The 26828-nt window shown below is 39.3% G+C and overlaps 1 protein-coding gene across 4 annotated transcripts in view; it reads left to right on the plus strand.

Annotated features, from left to right (window-relative positions):
• NRG3 (neuregulin 3) overlaps positions 1-26828 on the plus strand; it is a 1058853-nt gene that overhangs the window by 445634 nt on the left and 586391 nt on the right. For all 4 annotated transcript variants that reach the window (XM_047072600.1, XM_047072602.1, XM_047072601.1 and 1 more), the window contains exon 2: positions 25582-25711. In XM_047072600.1, the coding sequence (XP_046928556.1) occupies positions 25582-25711 (130 nt within the window). The remainder of the gene's footprint in view (positions 1-25581; positions 25712-26828) is intronic.

Below are 26828 nucleotides of genomic sequence, written 5' to 3' on the forward strand. Positions count from 1 at the left end.
TTTTTGAGACAGAGAGAGACAGAGCATGAATGGGGGAGGGTCAGAGAGAGAAGGAGACACAGAATCTGAAACAGGCTCCAGGCTCTGAGCGGTCAGCACAGAGCCCGATGCGGGGCTCGAACTCACGGACCTCGAGATCATGACCTGAGCTGAAGTCGGACACTTAGCCGACTGAACCACCCAGGCGCCCCAATTTTCATTCAGTTTAATATTCTAACAGCTCTTTTTTTCTTTACTGCATTGGTTATTTAAAAGCATGTATTTAGTATCCAAATGTTTGAGCATTTCCCAAATATAATTTTATTACTGATTTCTAACTTAATTCCATTGTGATCAGAAAATATACTTTACATGAGACGAATTTTCTTAAATAGAGTGGGACTCATTATAGGAACTAGAATATGATCTATCCCTGTAAATATTACATGCACACTAGAAAATAATGTTTATCTGCTGTGGTTGGATGGCATGCTCTAGAATTATCAATTTTGTCGAGTTGGTTGATACTATCATTCAAATCTTCTATATCCTTACTGATTTGCTGTGTACTTGATCTATCAGTTATTAAGGGTAAGGGTTGAAAAATCAGATTGTGATTGTGATTGTGGATTTGAAATTTGCCAATTTCTCTTTACACTCTATCAGTTTTTGCTTCATCCATTTTTAAGTTCTCTCTCTAGTTATTTGCATACACATTTACAATTGTTATGAATCCTTAGAGAGTTGACCTACCATTTATCACTCTGTAATATCACTCTTAAAGTTTTTCAGATTATGAAGCTTATTGTCTGACTTTAATATAACCACTCCAGTTTTCTTTTGATTATTGTTTGTCTGATCTGCTCCTACCCATTTACTTTCACCCTATTTATAAATTTTATGTTTAAAATGATATTCTTACAGGCAACATACAGTTGGGCTTTGCTCTTTTATCCAATCTGATAGTCTCTGCCTTTTAACTTGTATTTGCATTTCCTTTATTGTCTTTAGCTCTTTATAGCTTTTTAGCTCTTTATAGCTTTAGCTCTTTGTTCAGTGTTTTCATGGTTGCTTTACCATTTTTTTTTTGTGATTTGTAGTATGTATCTTTAACTTTCTACTTGTAAGTGATATTATACTACTTAACATATAGTATGAGAACTGTACACAGTGCAATTCCATTTCTCCCCTCATAGCCATTATGCTCTGATTATCAAACGTCTTATTTCTAGGTATATTATAAATGTCACAATACTTTTTTACTGTTTTTGGTTTTTGAGAGAGAGGGGTCACAAGTGAGCAAGGGGCAGAGAGAGAGAGAGAGAGAGAGAGAGAGAGAGAGGGAGGAGCAGGGGTCACCTGAACTGGGGTTACTACTCAACCTGTGGGGGGCTCAAGCTCACCTGATATGGGACTCAAACTCATGAACCCTGAGATCATGATCTGAGATGAAGTCAGATGCTTAATGACTGAATCACCCAGGTGCCCTTCCTTAAATGATTGATTATATTTCTAGATATTTAATAAAAAGAAAAAAGTCTTTATATTTACCCACTCAGTTGCCATTTCCAATGCCCTCTATTCCTTCATGTTTGTTTAAATTTCCAACTGATATTTTTCTGCTACCTGAAAGCCATCCTTCATTTCTTGTGGTACAACTCTGCTGCTGCTAAATTCTCTCAACAACCATATGTCTGAAATTGGCTTTATGCCACTTCCATTTTCAAAAGCTGTTTTTGCTGGGTAGAGAATCCTAGGTTAACTATTTTTGTTTGTCTTTGTTTTTCTTTTTTCTCAAGATTCCAATGTTTTGGACAGGAATTCTTTTGTCATTCTTATGTTTGTTCTTTGGTACCTATGTTTTCTCATTGGCTGTTTATGAGGTTTTCTATATATTACTGGTTTTGTAGAAAGTTGGTTATGATGTGCCTTTGCATAGTTTTCTTCATCTTTTGTGGGAATTGTTGAGCATCTTGATTCTATGGGCTTATTGTTTTCATTGAAATTTAAACATTTTTGGATATTTTGTTTTTTTTTTTTTATTTTTTTTCCAACGTTTTTATTTATTTTTTGGGACAGAGAGAGACAGAGCATGAACGGGGGAGGGGCAGAGAGAGAGGGAGACACAGAATCGGAAACAGGCTCCAGGCTCTGAGCCATCAGCCCAGAGCCCGACGCGGGGCTCGAACTCACGGACCGCGAGATCGTGACCTGGCTGAAGTCGGACGCTTAACCGACTGCGCCACCCAGGCGCCCATGGATATTTTGTTTTAAAATATTTTTCAGCCTTTCTCTAATTGGCAAGCTCCAATTATTTTCACATAGGTTATAAGCTTAATATGCAGCTTGAAGTGGTCCCACACTTTACTGATGCTTAGTTCTATTTTTAAAATAGTTTTCTGTTTTTGATATTTTCTACTGCTATTTATTCAGGTATTGCATTCTACTTTTTTCTTCTGCGATGGAATGGCTAATACATATTTAGTTCCATCCAGTGTATTTATCTCAGACATTGTAGTTTTCATGTCTCATTTGTTTTTGCATTTCCAGCAACCGCTTTTTTTCTCTGCCAGATATATAAAGCCTTGATCAACATTGTTTTTTGTATTTTTATCTTTTTTGTAAGTTATCTTAGGTAGAAGGATAGATCTTTCCATGTTAGTACATTTTGGCCAGTATCTCTCATCACATGTAAGTTGTGATTTTTGCCAAGTGACTTAAACCTTCAATTTTTGTGTCTTTAAAATGGTGATGGGGTGCCTGGGTGGCTCAGTCATTTAAGCATCCATCTCTTGGTTTTGGCACAGGTCATGATCTCACAGTTGGTAAGATCAAACCCTACATCGGGCTTTGGGCTCACAGTGCCAAGCCTACTTGGGATTCTCTGTCTCCCTCTCTCTGCCCCTCCCCTTCTCTCTCAATCTCTCTCTCTCTCTCTCTCTCTCTCCCTCTCTCTCTCTCTCTCTCTCTCTCTGTCTCTCTCTCAAAAATGAACAAATAAACTTTAAAATAAAATGGTGATAAAAGTTATATCTATCTCAAAGAATTATTTAAAAAAATAAGGTAAACCTAAAGACAATTTAGTATATTATCTGATACATATTAATTAGTAAAGGCTGGTATTAAAGCTAGGCAGTAATGCTTGGAGTCATGAGTTCATTGGAAGGAAGACCTTAGACTGAGGGGAAACATCCAGCCTGTGTAGTATGGGAAATAAGCAAGAGCTGAGCAGAATGCCAGATTATTAGGATCTTGGGCTCTTCGACTCAGCCCTGAAGCAAAATTCAGATAGGAATAGAATATGGGATTATAAGGCCAGTCCATGGCACAGCATCAGTAGTAAACAAATAGAAGCCATATAAGGGCCAGGTGCATGCACTTGACTTAGCACAGGCATTGCTGTATGTCATTTCTGATTTGCCTATAGGAGAAGCTGCTTTAGCAGTAAGTGGGCTTGAGCCTTCAATTTGAAGATACCTGGGGCTACAAGTAAGAAAATAAGAGAAAGGCAGGGATTAAAAATAATCTCCCCTAAAAAAATTATCTATTGTCTTCATTAACACTCATTTCCTTAACTGTTGTAATGATCTTACAGACAGTGAAACCCTAAATACGTTAGCTTTGGAGTAGGCAGAGATATGAGTAAGTCATGGAGACTTAGGGACCATCATCTTTCTGGTCTCAAAGCAATTATGCCTAGTCTGTAACTGCAAACCAAACACAATGACCTCAAGTACCTTTCTTTGTGTTCACATGATGGCTGGCATATACTAGATATGTTCTCTTATATAGGCTAACATATATAGCATGTGAATCATCATATGGTATGCTAGGGCTGCCATAACAAAATACCACAGACTGGGTGGCTTCGACAGCAGAAATTTATTTTCTCACAGTCCTGGAGGTTGGAAATCCAAGATTAAGGTGTTGGCAAGTTTGATTTCTCCAGAGGACTATCCTTGGCTTGAAGATGGCCACTTTGCTGTGTTCTCACATGGCCCATTCTCTGCATGGATATATTTCCGATGTTTCTTCTTGTTATAAGGACACTAATCTTGTTGAAACAGAGACTCACTCTTATGACCTCATTTAATCTTATTTACCTCCTTAGAGGATGAATCTGCAAATACAGTTACATTGGGGATTACAGATTCAACCTGTAAACTTGGGGATGGGATACAATTCAATCCATAACATGATATAAACTTCTTTCTCCTGAACAAAGATCCCATATCCATTTTCATGGAAGTCAGTAGTCTGGCTTAAAAGTTCATAAAAATGACATTTGCTAGGAGATAGGTCAGTATCTTCACTGGTATTTTAGACTAAGATCCTGTTTGGATATTTTTATCTTGTGTGTCCTCAAGGGGTAAGACCTTCAGCCAGACACTTCAGTAGCTAGACTCAGGAGTTAAATTCACGTTTTTTGGGTTTTTTCTTTTTTTTTTTTTTTTTTACTGATTGGTTGGTTGGCCAACCTCTGTCCAATCTATGAATATAAAGAAAGATAATTCATAGACCACTGGTCCTGTGGTCTCTAGTCAAATCTGTAAATAGATTGAATGAGGGTTTCTCAATTTCTGTTTATCTCACCATAGCTATAGGGTTAGGGGCCTGTAACTAGCCTTGGGGTGATTTTAGGAAGCTATGCCATGTGTAACCATCAGTGATTTTCACATAGATCTTCAGAGTGCCTGGCACATCATCACTCAAAAAAATCATTTGAGTAAATGAAAGAACAGATGACACTATTCAAGTGCTGGTGCCAGAAGGGAATATGTGGGAGCAGAGTAGAAATTGATGAGCCAGGAGTTTAAAGTTTGAATGTATTTATCCTTGAAGATTGCTTTAGCACTGTGTATTTTTGGAATTCTATAGATTCTGCTGTTGGCACTTGTTTGTCATGCTTTTTTGTAACTAATCCATCTTAAGAAATGAAAGAAAGTTCACCCAGACTGAAAATTGGAGCCATTTCCCTTGCCCCAAAAAGTATAGCTGTATAAAGCCGAGTGGACGATAAAGCAACTGGACAGCTGAGGGCTGTGTGGTCCCAGAGATGGCTGTTCCAGGAGCCTGGAAGGAAATGTCAGCTCTTTCCATTTTTACTGAGGTATTTTTAGAGTGGCTTCTTTTCTACTTGGCTAGTGTCAGGGTGCTACTTCATTGAGGAGCTGCATTTTACTGAAAAACAAGCTTTAAAAAAAAACAGAATTATTCCTCTAAGAGAAGAATTTATGTTAATCCTATATCCATCATGCTCTCTTATAAAAGTCTCACCTTTTCTGGGAGTATAGTTAATTCACATTTCTACTGTGTTTTTTTTTTCTTTCTTTTGTCTCAATCATCTAAAATAAAGGTAAGTGATTTGTTTAGAGTTTTTTTTTTTAAATGACTTGAAATTATATTTTAAGGGGCACATTATTAGTGGGATGGATTGAAAGGAAGACATTCTGAGTAGGAGTTAGAGAGTTTATGTCATATATTTCAGGAGCAAAGACGAGGCCATTTTTATATCTTTTGTCAAATCAAGAGTGACTCTAAAGAATGAGACTAAGTTGATTGACCACATAGGAGAATCTGTTTTGTTCCTTCAGAGTAACCGTTCAGGTACATGACATTTTTGGCTCCAAAACCGAAGGTCTAATGTGCATTCACCTTGGCAATGTCACTTAGATCCCCTTCCAAATCTTTCCTTGCATGTTATTAGGTAAAACAGACTTCTGGAAGCCTAGATTGCTGGCCATGGACGCCTCACTATGGGTTAACCATTACAGGGAGCTGGAGACCTGAGCTCTTGGCTTCTGGCCCTGTGTGACCTGGCTGCTGCAGCTATGGATTGTGGCCCAGCCACAGGTGTTCATCCTGAACCACACCTAGTCTCTGGAGTATACCTGAAGTATGGATTCCTCAGTCACTGTTCATTCTCTTCCTCCCCCTTCCTGATGACATTTTTTATAGCTACAAAAAGTTTTGGCTATGGTTATTTTCCACTTATGGGATTGTTTCCTAAAAATTCATCTCTAGTGAGGAACACATTGTAGAAAAGTCCAGTTCTATTACCATTTTTTAAAGATAGTCCTTTCCTGGACTAACCCTATTTTATATTTTGCTTCACAAGAGAAAGTGGTCTCTGTGAAAGAAAAATCTGAAAATTATGAAGAAATTGAAAGAGAAGGGTCATTTACAATCACGTTTAGTTATACAACTCTTACTGTAAGTGTTGTTACTGTTTTGTTATATTTTTCAGTCATGTTTGCCATACTTACCTCAATTTTTTCATGGTCATGATTATATAAAATGTTTCCATTTTTATTTTTTTATTTTCCTAACAGTGTATTATAACCAAGTTTATAATTCAGTTAACAGATGCTTCATAACATCACGTTTTAATAACTGAATAGAATACCACTCTGTGACTACAGTGTAATTTATTTAACCATCCTATTATTGGAAATGTGCGTGGCTTTAATGTTCCCGCTCATATAGATAATATAACAATACATACTTTGGGACAAACCCGTTTTTCTATATTTAGGATAGTTTTCCCTAGGCAGATTCCATGTACAATTATTAGGGCAGAAATTAGATGTATGTTGAAGTTTTTTGATAAATAATGCTTTTATACTCTGTTGTCCTGTCCCTGGCACCAGATCCTTGACTGCGGTTGCACGTTTATCCTTCTGGTTTCCCAAGTAGTCAGTGTAAATGTACACCAACTTCATATCTGAAGTACCATAATCTAATTGGGGTTCTTGGCATAATGTATATTTCTCTTAAAATGGCATTGTTGACAGCCATCAGCTGATGTGATTGAGGGAATGAATTTGTTGCCTTCTCCTTCATTTCACATCCTGGCCCTGGCCATGCAGTGTTTCAATCTGTGTTTTCTACAAAACAACATCCCAAGCTTGTCTCTCTTGTTTCCAGGCCTCTGTATTTACTGCACAGTAATCTCATTATCTGCAGTGATTAGACTTGTATAATAGAATCTTAATCAACTGTGTTCTTAGAGCTCTAAAACTGGGCCCATTTCTATTTATTGCCATCCTAGGGATTCAGCTCTGCTCCAGTACAGACGTGGCAAGATCCCTCCTGCCACTGCCTGGGCCCAGGAATACCTGCTGGACTTGGTCAGTCTGTTCTTGCTTTGATCTCCAGCACCAACCCCTTTCAAGCCTCCCCTTCTCTCTGTTTTCTCTTGGCCTGGCACTCATGCAAGTCAAGGTGATTGTATAGGCTCCCCTAGCTTTTCATGAAAAAAGGAACCTGGTTGAATGCTATTTTTACCAGCTTCTGAATTGTGTGAAAGGCTTTGGTTCTCCGATACTTTCTAGACCACACAATTAACATTCCCCTATGGCTGTAGATCCATGGGTTTTCTTTTAACTCAGCATTTTCTAAACTATGCTACTGTGGAACTGAAATTTCAATGAGACCCAGGAACAAAGGTTTCCATGGTCAAATAAGCTGTGAAATGTGCTTCCTAAATTCCTCTCTTGAAGATCAGCACTCACATTACCATATCCAAAGGGTTAGAGACATCAGAAAGAAAGAAAATGTTTTAACCTAATCATTCCCCACCGAAGACCTGGTTTTGTTTTTGTTTTCTTTTCGTATGTTTTCTGGCATTACCCAGCAAAACTTTTCCTGAAAACCTTTTTGGGAGAGGCTCCCTTAAACCATTCAACCTATTTGTGGAGGTGGCTAAAAATAAATGTTCCCCACAACTGGAGCTGGAATGTGCACATGTTGCTGTTCTGCGCTATGAGAAGCCCTTAAACATTTGGACAGTATGATCCCCACAGAGGACTGACCGGCTGCACTGCAGAAGGCAGCAAGCTGGACATAGGGAGTGTGTATGAGCAAAAGCAGACAGAGACCTCGGCCTGTGACCTCTGTGCTGCTCTGCTGGCAGAGAGCCATGCGAGTACTTAAGGCAGAGAAGTGCATGACTTTCATGGGTAGTCGTTTGCCTCCTGGTAGGAATGCTTGAGGTTTGATTTATCAGAACAATGTTCCTGTAAAGTTGTCTGTCACCCAAAGGGAATTGTAAGGATGCTTTAAGTGCCATAGAGGGATCATTGATTTCTTTGGAGCCATAGCGTTCATCCTTTCACAGCTGGGGAACTGCTTTGCTGTGAAATAGAATTTCAGTTGGATGCAGAATTAATCAGTTTTCACAGCTCTAATTTTTGACTAAGACACTGTGTCAGTGTGTTGGGTACATGCTGTGTTTGAGCCTGGAAGCCTACGCCTTGAATTTGTGTAGCATCGTGACACTGCCACCTGCCTATCGGATGTCGGTACCATGGGGAACAAGGGGACTGGGGAGCCAACGGTTTCTCTTTTGCCACTCTGTGTCTGCCTCTCAGCTTAAATCCAGGCATGATCTCTCACAGACATGTCTGGAAGGGACCTTCTTGGCTCTTTAGTCCAATCCTTTACCCAGTGGAAGAGATCCCTTCAAAATGCCCGAGATTTGTGGCCAGCCCATCCTGTGCTTGCATACCTGCAATGATGGGACATCTACCACCTTACAAGGCAGCCCAGTGTTACATTTGGAATCACATCTAGGCTTTGTGGAAGTTTTCACATTACCTTATCTCTGTACTGGCATGAGATCAATATCACAGGGACAGTCACTTTTCTTATCTTTGATGGCTCTAATGTGATCAATTTGTGATATTTTGGTCTTGAATGCTTCGGAAGGCCATATAATAGGGAGAAGCTGACTTTTGTGATCTAACACTTTCTGCCAAAATCCAGTCTCTTCGGGCAACTTTTAAATTAGAAAGATATGTATGTCTTCACAAGAATCAGAGTGAGGCAAACATAGGCATTTATATTTGGTGTAATATCCTCACCCTAACAACAAAATGTTTTTCTTCTTATATAGGCAATGATATAGAAAGGATCAACAATCATGTTCTTTAACATAACTTTTCATTTTTCAAAATCCTCCTTGCATAAGGGATATAGTCTGTTTACAAGGAAGCTTTTAGCTTTACAGTAAAGTCTGGTGGAAAGAACATATTCAGATATGTTTTTGATCAAAATATATTCCTGCCTTTGCTTCTGTATTAAGGTAGGTGGTCTGTGGCAAGGGGATAGAAAAGATGAGTAAATCATGGCCCCTGCCCTCAAGGAGCTCATGATCTTCCCATTGGGAAGGCACGAATAAGAAATACCCACAAAAATAGCTGGCACTCGAGACAGACTGATGCATGTTATAATACAGATAGCAGCAGCATGCTGAGGAAGAAGACAGGAAGCCAAGGTTAATGCCAGGTAGAAGGATTGGAGAAAAGTGCACAACTGAACTGACTCTGAGTTGTATGTGGTGAAATGGATGGAATTTCAAAAGGCAGAACCTAATGGGAGAATACTGCAACATGCAGGCATTTCCTAGAACGTTTCAGTGCAGAGGAGAGAGACCTTTCCAAACTGTTCAGTTAACAGTATTCTCCAAGGACATTTTCTCTGGCATTGTGTGTGACCACTGTATCCAGAGTTAACGTTTGGGGGATTCATGTCTTTATTTTGTTGGTAGGATAGTTTTAAATAAATATTTATAGTGTAGCAATTTGAGTTTCTGGGATCTTCTCAACACCTAACCAGAATATGTATAGGTAGGCCTTCCTGGTTCATATTTGTACCCTGCATTGATTCTTAATTTTGGGTGGGGTCTCAGTCTTTTTCCTCTTTCCCTCTGTGGAATATGTCTTGACCCAGACAGGGAGGGAGAAGAGAAAAACAACAACAGGTTTTTGGATGGCTCCCTTCATTCTGCCTTGCTGAAGACACTAGAAGGGAAAAATTGAGGAATGATGGGCCCTTTAATCTGCAGAGTGTAGACAAGAGTTCCTGCATGGCCAGAAGTGTAGCTAAAGGTAGTGGTCTCTCGATATGGACATGCTCCATGAGCATTTACATTCACTCATTGTATCTTTCCCCAAGCTTGGAAGAAGTATATGCTGTGTATCAGGACTTGCCCTTTCAAAGTTTGCAGTCTAGTGAAGGAGAGAGAAACATGTAAACTAGCATTTATAAAGCAGTATGATAAGGGCTGTGTCAAAGGCAATGTGGAATGCTTTGTTTTTGAGGGCAGATAAGCGAGACTGCAATATATAATAGTTCAAGAAGATGTGCCTGGGCCAAGCAAGAATAGGGAGGGGTGAGGGGGGAGGACTTCTTTTTATTAATTATGGGCATTCAGTGAGTGATTTTGTAAAGAAATTAGCACATTCATTTACCTCGATTAGGTTTACTTTGCAGTTAATTACACTGAATGACCTTGGGATAAGTGTTTGATTCACTCTTAATATGGGATGGACACCAATCACACTGATGCACAAGTGTGTTTTGCAGTGAAGATACAGAGGAGTCTGTGTTTGAGTAACGATAGCCATCCAGTCTCGCTAGATCCTGGAAGTTTTTCAGGCATCTAAAGGAATAATTTGCATCTCTTCTTAAATTCTCAATAAAAATTAATTCAAGCCTACTTTATATGAAAGTATACATTTTGAAAGGTCTCTACCAATAAATCCAACAAAAGGATGATATCACAGCCCTAAGGAAGAACCAACGTTTATTGAACACATGCTATGTGTTCTACTTGCGTTAGTTTATTGAATACTCACAAAAACTTAACTGATGAGTTTATGTTGGTAACCTGCTCACAATTTTATTATCCAGGACCTCCCCTTCTAACTGAATTCCAGTTTTGCTATGACCGTCAGTCTGCTCTACTCACCACATGGGCAGGTACTTTACTAAACTACTCAGAGGAATGCTAGGCCCCATGCTGGAGACTAAGAGTGGGCAGGTGATGCAGTTTTATGCAACATTATGTCTAGATGTGATGCCTAAAATCATGGAAGCTACCTGTGATGAGGGAGCCTAGCATAAGGATAAAGCCAGTGATAGCTGAGCCAAATGACTCCTGGATCCCTGAGGATCCCATTAAGCTACTGAATTAGACAATGTAGGAACCACTTCTTATTAAGTGAGATAATGTTATTTTCCTTCTGCATGAAACCACTTTGAGTTGACTTTTTTGTTTTTTGTTTTTTGGTATTCTCAGCCAAGAATCACACTAATTGACACAAGTAGATACTTTCATTATCCCTCTTTTACAGATAAGGAAACTGAGGAAACTTAAATAAGTTAAGTAACCTCTCCAAGATCATACAGCTAGTTTAGTATCAGAACTGGGATCAAAATCAAGTCTGTCTTACTCCAAAACCTAGTGCTGAGTTTTTGACTGTGCCTCTCTTGCATATGTATGTTTATTTGAAATATATACCACCAAAGCACTTAATGTCAAGCATTTCTAATAGTTCAGATATATCAAATACATAATTTATAAGAAAGCCACCATCCCCAATCTTTTATATTAGGAGTTGGCAACTTTCTCTGTAAAGGGTCAGTTGGTAAATATTTTAGAATTTGCAGGCCACGTGGTCTCTGTCACAGCTACTTAACTAATTATACCTCAAGAGCAGCCCTACAAATGAACTTAGCTATGTTCCTATACAACTTTATTTACAAAAACAGGTTGTAGCCAAGATTTGGCCCATGTGCCACTTTCCTGACCCCTGTTCTATATGAACTAAATCTGATTATTAGTTAAGGCTCACCAGCTAGGATGGATGAAAGTGGATGTTACTAGGTTTGGACAAGAAAAAGTGCAGCAGAAAGAAGAGAAGATATGGAGTACCAGTGTGGGAAGGACAGAGACGATCCCTCCTTTGCCAGATCTTAAGGTGTCGTCTGGGTGATTATGTATCTACTTTGCAGTACTGATTGGGAAACAACTCAAGCCAACATGGAGGGACAGTCTCTCTTGATCCACCACTATGGAAGCAAAATTTAGAGGGTTGCTAGCCTCTTATCTGTACTTTATTTGGAATCTCTGTTAAAAATTCCAAACTGTCTCAGCACTGCTTTCAAAAACCACCATTTTCCCTAGTACCTAAATTATTGAATGATCGACAAACACTTTAATACATAGCAGCTCTTTCTGCAAATGGAGAGATAAGGGTCAGAAATGAACAGATGATTATAGTTATTTGATTTCGGCTTTAATTGCTTTCCAACAGGCACAGAGAATGGACCAATTTTCTCAAAACAATATTTGTTCTGAAACAGAGGTTTGGGAGTAAAGTTTTGTCAATAATGCAAGGAGTTTGGGGAAGTACACGATGGGTTTTTCTTCCCTTTTCTCTAATGGTTTGCAATGTGTGTTCCCTTTCTTTCAAAGACACAGCATAAAATCGACTGTGATTTTTGTTTGCAGAATCTAAAATATTGAGCTATATCTGCCTCCTTTTACCTATGAATAAACTGGAAATTCAAAAGGGGGAATGTAAAAAACCAAGATTGAAGACAGGGAAGGAAAGTTTTCACTCCTCCCACCCTCTAGCAACCCCTGATTTACATTGTCTCCATGGATTTGCCTAATGTAGACATTTCATATGAATGGAATCGTATGATATATACCCTTATGTCTAGTTTCTTCCACTAAGCATAACGCTTTCAAGGTTCATCCAGGCTGCAGCATATATCAGTACTTTACTGTTGTTATTGGTGAATAATATCCCATTGTCTGGACATACCACATATTTTTATCTATACATCACTTGGTGCTTCCATGTTTGGTCCACAGATAATGCTTCTTAAAACATTCACATACAAGTATGAATATTTGTTTGGCATGAAAATTTGTTTTTGATTCTCTTAGGTTATACATATAAGAGTGGAATTGCTGGTTCATCTGTTTAACATCTTGAGAAACTGCCAAACTGTTTTCCAAAGCCACTGCACCATTTTCCTTTCCTACCAGCAGGGTATGTGGTTTCCAGCTTCTTCACATTCTCCTTGCCAACAGTCATTATTGTCCATTCTGGTGGGGGATGAAGTGGTATGTCGCTATGGTTTTGATTTTTATTTCCATGATGACTAATGATGTTGAACATTCTTTCATATATATATATATATATATATATATATATATATATATATATATTCTTTGGAGAAGTTCTTAATCAAATGGAGAGTTTTAAAGAAGAAAATACATGAAATAAAATTAATATTTACCAGTAGTCAATAATGCACTGCATGCATTGGGCACTTTCAACTCTTATGAAAATGAATAATAAATAATATTATAATCATATTTTATAGATAAAATTTAGAAAAATTAAGGACTTGCTGAAAAGCAGGTGGACATGGTTGAGCCACAAGAGTCAAACAAGATTGATCGATCTTTCCTTTGTTCCATGAGTATTCTAACAATCCAGCTCTTGTCTATATTGCCTCAGATTGGTAAGACAGTGATGAATGAATGAAACATGTTTCCCTATCTTCTCTGGCAAAAGACAAAAACATAAACAACACCTTCTGAAAATAATGCAGAAAAGTCTCAATTGTTTTCCCTAGATCCAAGTGATAGTAGAGTTGTAGGGTGTGCACTTATAACAACATCTTTTTTTTTTTTTTGTAATTGGTGGAGCCATTTCACTCTTTACTCATCCAGTTTCTTTAGTGGCAAATGGGAAATCTACAAGCTGCCCTGAGAGGAACATCTTTATATTTGAAATTCTGTAACCCTATCCAGTCTCCAAACAAGCACTAAGAAGACCATAAATTCTGGCTGTTATGAGTACGTTTGCCACCCTTCCCCTGCCCAGCACTTAGCAGAGTGGACTGGGCACCTGACAGTGACACATACCTAGTAGTTCCTGGGAGACTGTCACATGCCTTATGATCTCAGAGCTGAGTTCCTCAGTTCTACCCCAGGAACTAGTACAGTACCCAAGGGTCTTATAGTATACGTTCAATGATAGATTGTTAAATTGATAAGTGATTTTAATTGACATTATGCAGAGACATTGCAGAATTGGATATTAGGGGATGTTTAAATAAATAGATGTTGACTCAATTAGTAGAAGATAAAGAAGGGAAAAAAGTGTTTCATGCCCAACTCTTGACAAGATCCACTACAGAGCAATGTTCCTTTTTCTCATTTAGGCTTCAGGAAACCCTATGAATTAAATGTTTTTATGTGTTCAGCCTACCAGTGTTCAAAATGCCAATAAGCAGCAAAATTGGAATGCAAAGCTCCATTTGCGATCACACATTAAAGCATTGGGTTGGATACTTAAGCCTAGGTGGACTAGTTCCCGCATCCCAAGGCAAAAAGCACTGAGTTCTAATACGGTTAGAAAGAAACAAGGCTTTCCCCCTTGTGCTTGGTATGTACTACATGTAGTTGTGAAGAAGGTGAGTGGGGGAACCGAAGAGGAGACTTTTTAAAGCAGTGCAATGAATGATGTGTAGGAGATTTAGGGAAAATGCCTATTCCCTAAATGGGTTGCTAAAATGATAAATGACACTGTGACTGAATGAATTTTAGTTTGTCCGTTGTGAACAGATGTGGCATTTTAAGGGTTAACACTGCATTATTGATTTCCTATATCTATTTAGTCAGCACTTCTCTTTACCCACCCCACCCCGCTTTTTTAAGTGTGGATACGTTGAAGTTCATGTGTCTTACACTTCCAGGGGCTCTTTTCACTTTTAGCGTGTTTCTGCTGTCCCTTCCTGTCTTCTTGGTCCTGATCCATTGGCCGCGTGTTTGAATTTCCTCTCCTTCTTGTGCAGTCTTCTCTTTGCCATGCTTTCTAGGAATTTGTATCTGTTCCACCTCACTTAACATTTCTTTATCTTCTCTTGTGCATGTAGCACTCTGCTAGCTAGCGTGGGGGCTGCAGATACAAGACAGCTTGAAGACATAGTCCTTGTACTTGAAGAACCATGAGTTCGTTTTCCCAGTCCTTTAATACAATTTTCATAATTTCTGCAGTCAGCCAGCATGAGTACCCACTAAAGTCTTTGATATTTTCTTTGAGAGGTTTCTCTTAATTGACTTTTCTTCACACCCAGAGTTATAGACAAAAGAACCAAAGGATGATGGAGGTGGTGGCTGGAGTAGGGGTCAGGATTGAAGGCATTCTGCTAGGTAAAATAAGTCAGAAATACAGGCACTCTACGATCTCACCTAAATGTGGAATATAAAGAGCCAAACTCATAAAAACAGAGTAGAAGGGTGGTTATAATCTCAGTCTCTCCAAGGATCCAAAAGCAGCAGTAAGGTGGGTCTAGTTCCCACCTCAGCTCACTCCCCAAGTCCTTCTTATGTAGAAATGACTGGAGTACTAAGCCACTGTTGACAGAGCTGCTCTCTCTTTGAACTCTGTTCAAACAATTGAGCTGGTGAGCAAATACATAAGCTGGGGTTCAGACCCAGGCCCGCAATGCCCATATGGCTGCAATGCCCGTGACTTTATCATGACCCATATAGAGAAAGAAGTGCTTGAGTTTCTGAACATGAAAATAAAGGCTCTCACCAAGAGCCAGAGATAGTAAGGGGAAAAAATAAGATTTTAAATAAGTGAAGTGGATGATGTTCATTTTTATGAAGAAATTTGGAAAATCGTGTCAATGTTTAGACATTGTTTCAAAGCCATAATGGCATGAAAAATAAATTTGAAAGAGGCCGTAATAGAAATTTCCAGCGTCAAGTACTGTCTTTGTTTTAGTTTTTGTACCCACCTACCTTCTCCCAGTGCCTGCCTCACTCAGTGTTTCATTGTGTGCTGAGATCGACGTGTGAGAAGATGAATGGATTACTGAAAAATAACGCTTCCTGATTGCTCTTACACTCACTCGTAATAGAGTAACTAATGGAATTTGGTAAGGAGAGGCTTGAATATACACACCTTTAGAGAGTCCAAGCCTTAGAGCAGGTGGAACGCAGAATGCCGAAGAATGTGCATCTCTGGGTGTCATTCTTGCCTTTCCATTTTCTAGCTGTGAAATCCTAAGAATATTGCATGGTCCCTCTGTGTTTCAGCTCTTCAGCAAAATGAAAATAATACTTATATCTGAACGATAGATTTATTCAAGCATTATAATCACATGTTGACTTCCAAGGTTGCTGTTTACCCTAAGATTGTCTAGTTTCAGTTGTTACAGCTAGGATAGCTAAAGACAGATTTCCACAGTGAGAAGGTCTGATATACAGCAGTGTGCTTTGTTAATTGTGTCAACTGTTAAAGTGTTGCAGTTGTTTTATTCTAGTTGGTAAATAACCACTGCTCACAGCCCCCTGCATGAAGTCACTCCATGACATCCAAGATGTCCTGCACCAGGGTTTCTGAACTTCCTCGGTATTAATACAGAAGCCAAGGAATTAAGATCAGCCTTGTAGCCATCCTACTCCTCACCTTCCATGTGAATCACCAAATACTGGCAATTCTACTTCATAAATCTCTCTCGAATCTACCACTTCTTTCCCTCATATCTCACCTGGATTATGCCTTAAAGGCCTGCCTGTAAATGCTACCCTCCAAATGAATTATCCGCATTATAACCAGACAGGAGACGAAGACTGTGTGATGGTCCCCTTTTAGTCTCTTTCCCTGCTTTTGCAAGAGGACTAAAGGAGAGCTTGTCACTGACACAGAAGCAATTGTCACTTACTTAACGTTGTTAGAAGAGGGAGGTAGGTATACTTGGATGTTTTATGCAGAGTGGCCTTATCATCTGTCTGGTGCCAAACAGAGTCACAGAGTACTTGGTGGACTATAGTGTGCTCATTTGGAGACATCACAGTCTGGCTGCCAGAGGGATCATTTCCCATTTTGTCAGACATTCCCTTACTTACACATGAGCAGTAGCATTGGAAATTACAAATAGCATTATAAATTCCAATACCATCAGCCAAGGAAAGAACATGACCCTTTGTGGGTGATTGGCCAATCTTGATTTCCAAAACAAAAAAGAGTGCTGAGATTGTTTGGGCGAGGCCTTTCAAGCTTCTCTGCTTGAGAAGCATAGAGACCTCTGCTAACAGATTTCAGGTCTCTGCCTATCTTCTAAGTCAGGTGCATCAGGGAATTTTAATGAGATGCCATTTTAGACCTAAGTCACTCAGCTCTCCTTTCCACATTATGTTCCCTAAGCGACCTTTTACTGGGATTTGATTTCCTGTGCCTTTCAAGATGGGACTGTGTCCATGCTGGGAACAATGTCCCAATGTCTGCAACTCTTTATTTCCCGGATGCACCTTGCAACAGCCTCCCATCCGGTCTCCCTGAATTCCACCGAGAGGCCTCTGTAAGTCAACACCTGTTGACACACCCACCTTGATAGCACACCAGAGCTGTCTAAAACTCCCCTTGTGTTCTCATTATACAAAATTACAGAGCACTTTCTTAGTTGTTTCCCCACACATGCCAAACACAGAAGGCCCCCTGGGACATCCCTGTCCTGTCTCCGTCTCATATTCCTTGGGCTCCAATTACACTGGACAAAAGCAGGTCCCTCCAGGACTCTGTGACTTGATATATGCTGTTCCTTTGACCTATCCATGCCAACAGGTGCCCACAGACGAATCGTTTATAGTTGTTTTAAGCCTATGTGAGATGTGAGCTCCTCCTACTGAAGTCTTCCCCAAATCCTCAAGTTAGAAGTAGCTGTTGGCATTCAGTACGTCTTCATTTCTGCCTCTAAGAGCTTTCTGATCACTCAGAATCACAATGTAACTGTTTACATGCCTGCTCCCCACCCTTTTCCTAAACTCGATTTTGAATTCCTAGGGACCTGGCAAGGCCATCTCTATATTCCTAGAATTTATCTCAGGGCTTGACACATAGTAGATGCTTAATGCGTGCTTTCTGAGTATTATAATAGTTGTAACAATAATGGCTATACCAACATCACTGCACATGCATATCTTTAGCCTGATAAGGTAAACACCACCTTGTAGCTCCATACCTGTAATAATGTGTTTAGAGATAGATGATAAAAGAAAAAAAAAAAAAAAACAACGTATCTATACTTATGGGAATGGACCTGAGGTTCACTGCTGAAGATCAGAGTATTTTTTTTTTATGTCATGTGAACATGTTCAAATTCATATGTTCAAGTGAAAAGTAAATAGATACCTTTAGTAAACATTTATATTTTGTTTACTCAAGAACTTTCTCCCAGATTCAAATCCCTTACCTGTCAAATGTTCACAGAGATGATATTCAAAATATTTAATACACAGTATGGAAATGATGGGACTAATCAGAATAAATCTACCCATAGCTGGAGCAGAGTCAGTGGGATCATTGGTATGACTAGTTGAGTATGAGAACCAGTTTGTGGAGGAAGAATAGGTTTGGGGAGAAAGAGCAAGACTTGGGCCTTCTACAAGTTTATTTTTAGTTGCCTTTGAGATATCCATCAGGAAGAAAAAGGTAGGCAGGTTGAGTTCAGAAAAACCAGTGGACTAGAGGGATGACTTCGAGAGTTATTGACATGTAAGTGATATCAGACAGGATCACCCAAAGTGGCTGGATCTCAGATAATTACCCGGAAAGCTGGTTAACAGAGCACCCCACCACACACTTCCAGTTTCTGATGCAGTAAGTTTCGGATGGGACTCATAAATTATTACTAATACATTCCCAGATAATGCTGCTGCTGCTGGTCATGGGGCCACTCCTGAAGTAGCACTCACCGGGGAATGTGTAAAAATGGCGGGGGGGGGGGGGGGGAGGGGAAAAAAAGGTTTGTAGGAAGCAGTATAGTGGAACAGGTCAGGGTGCATTGATTTGAGTCCAGAAGCTACCAGATAAGAGCCGTGTGACCTTGGGCCAATGATATAACTCTCTAAGACTTAATTTCTACATTTGTAAAATAAAGTAAATAATAGCATATATTCATAATGTTTTTTCCTAAAGTTTATTTATTTATTGAGAGAGAGAGAACATGCGTGCATGAGCAGGGGAGGGGCAGAGAGAGGGAGAAGAGAGAGGATAGGATCCCAAGCAGGCTCCATGCTGTCAGCACAGAGCCAGATGTAGGGCTCGATCCCACCAACGGTGAGATCCATGACTTGAGCCGAAATCAAGAGTAGGAGGCTTAAACACTGAGCCACCCAGGTATCCCTATAGTGCTATTTAAAGCCCCCCCCCCAAAAAAAAATAGCTAATGGAAAATGCTTAGCACAGTGCTGAATATATGTTTGGAATTATTTGAAGACTAGTTCTTAAGCCATCTGGCGTTTAAGTTATAGGAGACAGGTGGCAAAGACTGAAAAGCAAGAGGAACTTCAACATTATGTGGTAACATGGAAGCCAGTGAAAGAGGTGGGAGTGGTTAAGAGTGTTAGGTACTTCTGAGAGTTCAGAGAAGATGAGAAAAAATATGTAAACATCCATTGGATTTAGAGGTAGCTGGTGATATAGACAAACCATTTCAGTGGAGTGACATGTGGGGCAGAGACGGTGCCTATGAAGCTTACAGCATAGTGCCTATCAGAAGCCCAAGGACTTGTGACAAGACAAGGGCCTTAGTGACAGAAGCTGCTATTACAACTATTATAGCTGAAAGCGGTTTGTATAGGCATGTGTATGCATGCAGGTAGAAGGAAATATATTCAGCTGTAGGATAAACTGTGAATTCCCAAATAAATGCAATTCCATTGAACAAGCTATGTCTCATGCAGGCTTATTTAGGCTGGTGCAGTTTTTAGAAGCAAGATTTCAAACAGTAAGGTGGCAGGTATGTTATGCAAATTTAATAAGGGTCCTTTCTACATTTGCTATGGGAGTTGATGGCTCTGGGATGCATCAGCAACTGTCAGTCCTCACGGCAGCCCCATGACTCCATTGAACTTTCAGATTCCTTGCCCCACACTCTCCATTTCTCCCATGCCAGCAAAATGAACAATGTCTGGTCTCTGGCAGCAGGAAGAAAGCTATCTTTGCCTCTTGCCAGTTGAGGAATGGTTTGTTTCCCTTTCAGACACTACTGCATTCTTACAATTTTCCTTGACCATTAAATATTTTATAATTTTTTTAATGTTGATTTATTTTTGAGAGAGACAGAGCATGAGCAGGGAAGGGGCAGAGAGAGACGGAGACACAGAATCGAAAGCAGGTTCCAGGCTCTGAGCTGTCAGCACAGAGCCCGTTGTGGGGCTCGAACCCTTATGACATGCCTGATAAGTGGCAGATTTCAACCGGAAATGGTAATGTATGATCGTGGGTTTCATTTACAGCGTTCCCACGGAAGACTCTGCTGGGTCCATGACCATATTATGTGGATTCTAGCCTGGAAAGGTATTTTGCTACTCCTAAAAGCTTTTGGATTGCATCTTAACTTTTCTTTGAAAATTCTCATGAACTCAGTGGGGAAGGCAAAAACCGCTGGATGACTGCGACATTTGCAAGGCAGGAGTGTGCAGAATGTGTGTACGGTTTATGCTGTACGTCATCATTTCCCTTCCCTGGGTGTTTTTGTTCTTCATATCTAGAATTCCTTTTCCTGTGCCGATTAAATCATGCCCATTCAAGACCCAGCTCCAATGCCAACCCTTTGGGAAGCCTTTAGAGATAACTATAGCTTGAATTTGGCTCTCCCTTTATTTTGATTATCTACTGCAATTATTATCTGTAATAGTCTATTTAGCACTCTTATTCCTGCAACAAAATCTGTGTTCCCACAGTGTGCAGTGTTGTGCTGGCAACAAAGAAAGCCTCAATAAGTAATATTCAGGTTCAACTTACTACTTAAGGGGGAAAATCATTGTTTTATTTCATTAAAAAATTAACTTTCATTGCAAAATCTGCAGGGATTTCTGTTTCCCAGCCTTACATTTTCTTCCCATTTTTCCTTTAATGAATTAACCACCACTCCTTCCCACTGTGCGTTTAATTACTGTACTGATTGCTTACTATGTATGCTACATGGTGTGGAAAGAATACAAAACTTAAAAGCAAAGCACTCTCCCTGACCTCCCTGGGGATAGAGACCAAAACCCATAAAAATATAAGAAAATACATTAAACTACATATAACAAGTGCCAGATGAGTGGTCTGGACAATTATACAGCTCCTGCAGTCCCAAGGGAATGGACACTACTTCCTCATGCCAGCACCTACACTTTCCTGGCCTGAGACCTTGAGCTTTGGTCATGGTGCTTGGAAGGCCCATCCTTAGCACCATCTCTGTTCATCGTAAGCTTGGATTCCTTTGTCCTCTCTTTTAGACTATCTTCGCTAATTTTTTTTTTTCTCCTCCCATCTCCTCTTCTTATGGAGTGGATTTTTTCCCCTCTTCTCATCAGTTTCTATACACTTTATCCACATTGCTTTTGGGGCTCTTCTTGAGTCCTAACTTCTAAACATTTATTCAGATGGTGTTTTTCTTTTATGAAAAGTATATACTTTTCCACACAGAACGTTCAGAAAAATGCTCATGTATGAAAAGGTCATTCTTCTATAGGTTCATTGGGTTCATCTCTGTGTCAAGCCATCTGTAAGACTTTGGATCAGAGATGTGAAGACCTGCTCTGTCCCCTCAGGACCTCATGGCCTGGTCAGTTGGGAGATTCACGGGCTAATGCAGTGGAGAGAATGTCTGAGAAGGAGGTACACTGCAGTAAGACAGAGCCTTGAAACACAAATGGGAATTCATGGGGATAGTAGGCCCCTCCCATCTTAGTTTACTTGCCTGGACCTTTGTCCATATGATTTTTGAAGACAGTCTAAAGCTCTATAATAGATGTATTTATCAGGTTACCTTCCTAGAAACAGAAGAATGCCCTTTGAATTTTAATTTTTTTAATGTTTACTTACTTTTGAGATACAGAGAGAGACAGAGCATGAGCAGGGGAGGGGCAGAGAGAGAAGGAGACACAGAATCTGAAGCAGACTCCAGGCTCTGAGCTGTCAGCACAGAGCCCGACACAGGACTCGAACTCAAAGACTGTGAGATCATGACCTGAGCCGAAGTCGGATGCTTAACCGCCTGAGTCACCCAGGCGCCCCTGAATTTTAAATACATGACAAAATAGTACCATATACTATACCCAGCTTAGTGTACTAGACCATTTTAAATATATAAACAGGTTCCAAAAATGTTGGGTAAGTTTATAGATGAGAGTTCTATACCTGATTGTTAAGGTGTCCCAAGATTATTTAGGGCCATGAGAGTTTGGAGTTCGATCATATCCATTATGTCATTCTCCTAAATGTCCCATGTTTCCTCTTCAGAACAAAATACTCATCTGGGTATATTAAAGCACACTGTATCACCTAGGGCACAGAAAGAAAATAAACTAGTACACTCATTTTATTTTTATGTTGTTTGCATTTGTGTTCTATTTTTTAAAATTTTTTTTAATGTTTATTGTTTTTGAGAGAGGCAGAGACACACACAGAGAGAGAGAGAGAGAGCGCGCGCGCATGAATTGGGGAGGGGCAGAGAGAGAGGGAGACACAGAATCTGAAGCAGGCTCTAGGCTCTGAGCTGTCAGCATAGACCCCAACACAGGGTTTGAACTCTCAAATGGTGAGATCATGACCTGAGCCAAAGTCAGACTCTTAACCAACTAAGCCACCCAGACACCTCCATTTATGTTCTATTTTAGATGTTTGTAATATATTTTATATGTAAAACAATTAACCAAATATGTACATACAAGCACTTATAGGCAGATATATAAATATTGGAGAGTGTCGTCCAAAATTATTATTGTGTCTTTGTTGAGCTGTGTTTGGTTATGAGTGATAGAAAGCCTAATAGTGATTAGACACTGTTTACTTATTTACTTTATTTACTACTTTATAAAAGTGTGTAGGTGGTCTTAGAGTTAGTGTAACAGTGTAGTGATTCCATTAAGAATTTTTTTTATGTTTCCATTGACATATTTGGCATGATGCCTTCAAAGTGTAAAATTTTTACCTCATGGTGAGTTTTATTTACTTTGCCCAATGCCTATGTGATTTTAGGTGAGTAGTGATGTATGAATCCTGTATAGTGGAATGTTTATGTAAATTCTAAGGTTTCAAATTTATTGATGATTGCAGTTTACTGATAGAAAGATCAAGTCTAGCATTGTTATTTCTTATTATATTAAGATATTAAAAATATTTAACAGTGGTGTTTTATTGAATCCAGTCATTGTAAAGGTATAAGTATGTGTAGTTATGTTAATTTTTGGATTCTCTAAGCTATGGAAACAAAAGACCTGAGTACATCTTAAATCTGACATCTCTGCTCTCCCACCTTGGGCTTTGCAGAGGTGTTTCCTTGGGTCTCTGATCCTCTGTAATGTGCTGATAGATGATACCGTGATGGGGATGGCAGTTGGTAGAATGGGGAGGTAACCACTGGAGACAGCAGTTGTCAGATGGAAACTAATTGATTGTAATTGCTTTGCCATTGTATTGCTCTTGGAGTCTGTAGCTTGTTAAAACCACTGATTATAAAATAAGGACCTCACTTTTTATGTTGTAGGTTATGTTAATGAAAAGCTGTTCTTAGAAGAATGATCAGTGAATATCAATAAATGGATAATAAGAAATTAAAGGAAAACTTAACTAACTGATCATGAGTTAATATACTTCAGCAGGCAGAGTAGCAATCAACTGTGTGGTGTTCCATAGTGAATATTTTGTTCAGAGCTCTTGAATTTTAAATATTTCCCATAGAAAGAGAGATTGATTCTGTGTAACTATTTATTGCATACTGTCTTGAATAACAGATCTTCTCTGTAGAGGAGATCTCCTGGAAAAGGGAAAATGTGTCTGTTTTGCAGAGCCTTTTTTTCGTGCCAAGGAATTAACAGACAGATATTTGAAGTGGAAAAATCAATTCCTGTTGTACCACCAAAAAAGGATATTAGAAGTGGGATTTTCAATGCTTACAGTATATGAGCAGTATATGAGTGAGGATTTATGTGAGTCTGAGGGCAATGCTTGTTTTTCCAATATTCCTCAATATTGAAGTAGGTATACTAAAATGGTAACATTGATGTGAAATTATATCTAACTGTTGTAAGATATGCACTAACTTTTATATGATTGTAATGTCTTTAATGATATATCTTTTACTGATGGCATTTGAACTGTTAGTAGTGTTCCAATGATCAGATTTATTGAAGATATTTTGAGCACTAATTGTGATTCATGTCTCAACCTCTGACCTTAAAAAACTCACAGACTAAAGGAACAGCTAAACGTTTGAACACATGGCTCCTTGCAGCATTGAATGTTGAATGCAGTGATGTGAGTGATAAAAGGTGCTAGGGAGACAAAATGGGAGAATGATGTAAGCTCTGAAGGATTTTGGATGTCTTCCAGCAAAGAAAAAGATGGTCCAGGAAGAAAGAACAATGTGACAGCTCCTGGTGTTTGGGGAAATAGACACATAATTGGAAATTAAGTTGTGTCTTAAGGTACAGGAAGATGACACTAGAGGGCAAAATTCCACGTGGCCTATATCTTTCACTGAGGAATTTGGAGTTATTATGGGAATTGGACCCACTGAGGATTTTTAGATGTGTGAAGGACATGAGCAGATTTCCTTTGAGGACAATCACTTTCTCCTCAGTTTGGATAATAACAGGAAGAGGCTCATAGTGAGTTCCAGTAACTAAATTGGTACAATAACCCATGCTATTGAGCATTATTATTAATCTAGGTCTATGAAAAGGAAACTAAAGGAGCTTAAATGCAGAATCATTTCTTCATCTTTGACTTTTTAAATATATTTTTTCTCGAATCGGTAGGTTTGGTGCTAATACATTAGTTGCTTAGAAGTCTGAAATTAGAAAGTCTCTACATGTGATAACAGAGTCTGTGTCCAGTAGGTAGCACATACTTATGGCTAGTTTCATATTTGGAAAGAGGATGTAGACATACAGCTTAACTTAAAACTGTAAGTAATTATGATTTTAAAAATCAATGTTTACAACAACGCTTAAAAAATGACAATAATTTGGTCCTGTTAGATATTTACCAGAAACATTCTTCACATTTGAGGTCCTGTTTAAGAATTTGGAACATTTGTATTTTAATCACATAAGAAAAGAAGAATGTGAAAGAATAATTGGTTCAGCCATTAGCCAATTAGACCTGTAACTAAAAACAACTCCAAGAAACTGACGTTGGTTTCCACAGAACAGTCACAATATGCACGGATCAGATGTTTCCTGCCATTTGGCAACAATAAGGGGAAGGAGATGCTTCCATACCACTTGTTTCCATACAACTGAAATTTATGGAAGTGGATTTGAGGTGTTTGTGGAATCATTCACCTTGTACTATTAGTGTGTCCTCAGATGGGGCTTCTACAGTGATTCCAATTGTTAAAGTCTAGTGGAGAAATAAGGTAACTGAATATAGGGCTTGTCTTAGGGCTGGTGTTTTGGAGGCTGGGAATCAAGGCGCCTGCAGATTCAGTATCTGGTGGGGACTCTCGTGGTCCGTAGAGCCCTGCCTTCTTACTGCATCTTCACATGACTGGAATGGGTGCTGGAGTTTTCTCGGGCCCCTTTTATAACGGCACTAATCCCATTCATGACCCAGTCACCTCCTATAGGCCCACCTCCTGATACCATCTTATTGTGACTAGGTTTCAGTATGTGGATTTGGGGAGATGCACAACATTCAGTCATAAAGTGGTCCTGTCCAGTTGCATTTCTTCAGTCCCAGAATGCACTGCTGACGCGGGTTCTTTGTGTGCTTCCCTTGACAGATACAACGACATATTCCACTGAGCGTTCTGAGCACTTCAAACCCTGCCGAGACAAGGACCTCGCATACTGTCTCAATGATGGCGAGTGCTTTGTGATCGAAACCCTGACGGGATCCCATAAACATTGTCGGTAAGCCATTCGCAGCTGGCACTGGGGACAGGCCCTCAGAGAGGGCAGAGCTCTGCGACTGTACATGTCATTCAGTGGCAGAATCAGGAGTCTTCATATGAGAAGGGACAGAGCTGGTAGCTTTAGTATTTGAGGAAGGTGAAACTGAATTCAAGTAGACAAGATTTGAGTTTTACTTGACTAAAGAAAGGAAGGTTTACTTTTATGTCTTCTAATTTAATAGAAATAATGATGTACTTGCTTTAGAAGCCTGCATTTTTGGTGCAGGACTTAAGTATGTTGGCTTGTTCTCAGAAATAATCCCTTCCTGCAAAACTACAGACTGTAGCCCAACAGAGCAAACTGCTCATCTAAGATCTAGCATCTCAGTGTTGACTGTGAGCTAAGGCCCAGACTGTAACTGTGTCCAGAGAAAACTGTATCTCATCTTGATTCTGCCCTTGTTTGTTAATTTCATTATTTTTTTAACACCTCTCATGATGAAGCATTCTCCAGCCAGATGTTGTAAATGAAATCATAGTCCTGTTATAGTCTAGGTAGAGAGCTACTTAGGGAAAATTCCCAATAGAGATCAGGAGATGTTTAGTTGGTTTTTAGAAACTTAAGGTTATATAAATGCTAAAAATAAAAACAAATGGAGATAAATAGTGCAGTAGTAGGTACTGCAGCTTTAAGGTTCCATAGAAGAATCAAATTAGCATCCAAAACATATTTCCCACTGAGCTTTTATTTCTAGCACTACCCTGGTAATTTGTTTTTCATTGCAATTGTATATGCTTCAGTGATCATATGTACCCACACCCCTTTCCTTCTCTTTATTTACTCTTCTCATATGACACAGTTATTAAATTAATTATTCTGAATCATGAAGCATGGAAAATTATGACTTTTTTCTCTACATATTGCTATTATAAAACTTTATTCCATGTAGTTTTATTAAGGTGGCACAGAGAAATGCGTCTGGTAGTTAGGAACTTAGAACATGTTGGCAAATCACGCCTGGCTCTAAGAGCCAGCTGCAGTCCATGAAGAAGATGAGTTGTCATGGTGGGCACACAGGTTTGGAAGAAGTGATAAATGACAGTGGCAGATCTCTGTGAGACTAACCGTGTATTCT

The sequence above is a fragment of the Lynx rufus genome, unplaced genomic scaffold (assembly GCF_022079265.1).
Source record: "Lynx rufus isolate CCGP_SWC_20201006 ecotype Redwood Valley unplaced genomic scaffold, mLynRuf1.p SCAF_11, whole genome shotgun sequence".
NCBI classification, from domain to species: domain Eukaryota; kingdom Metazoa; phylum Chordata; class Mammalia; order Carnivora; family Felidae; genus Lynx; species Lynx rufus.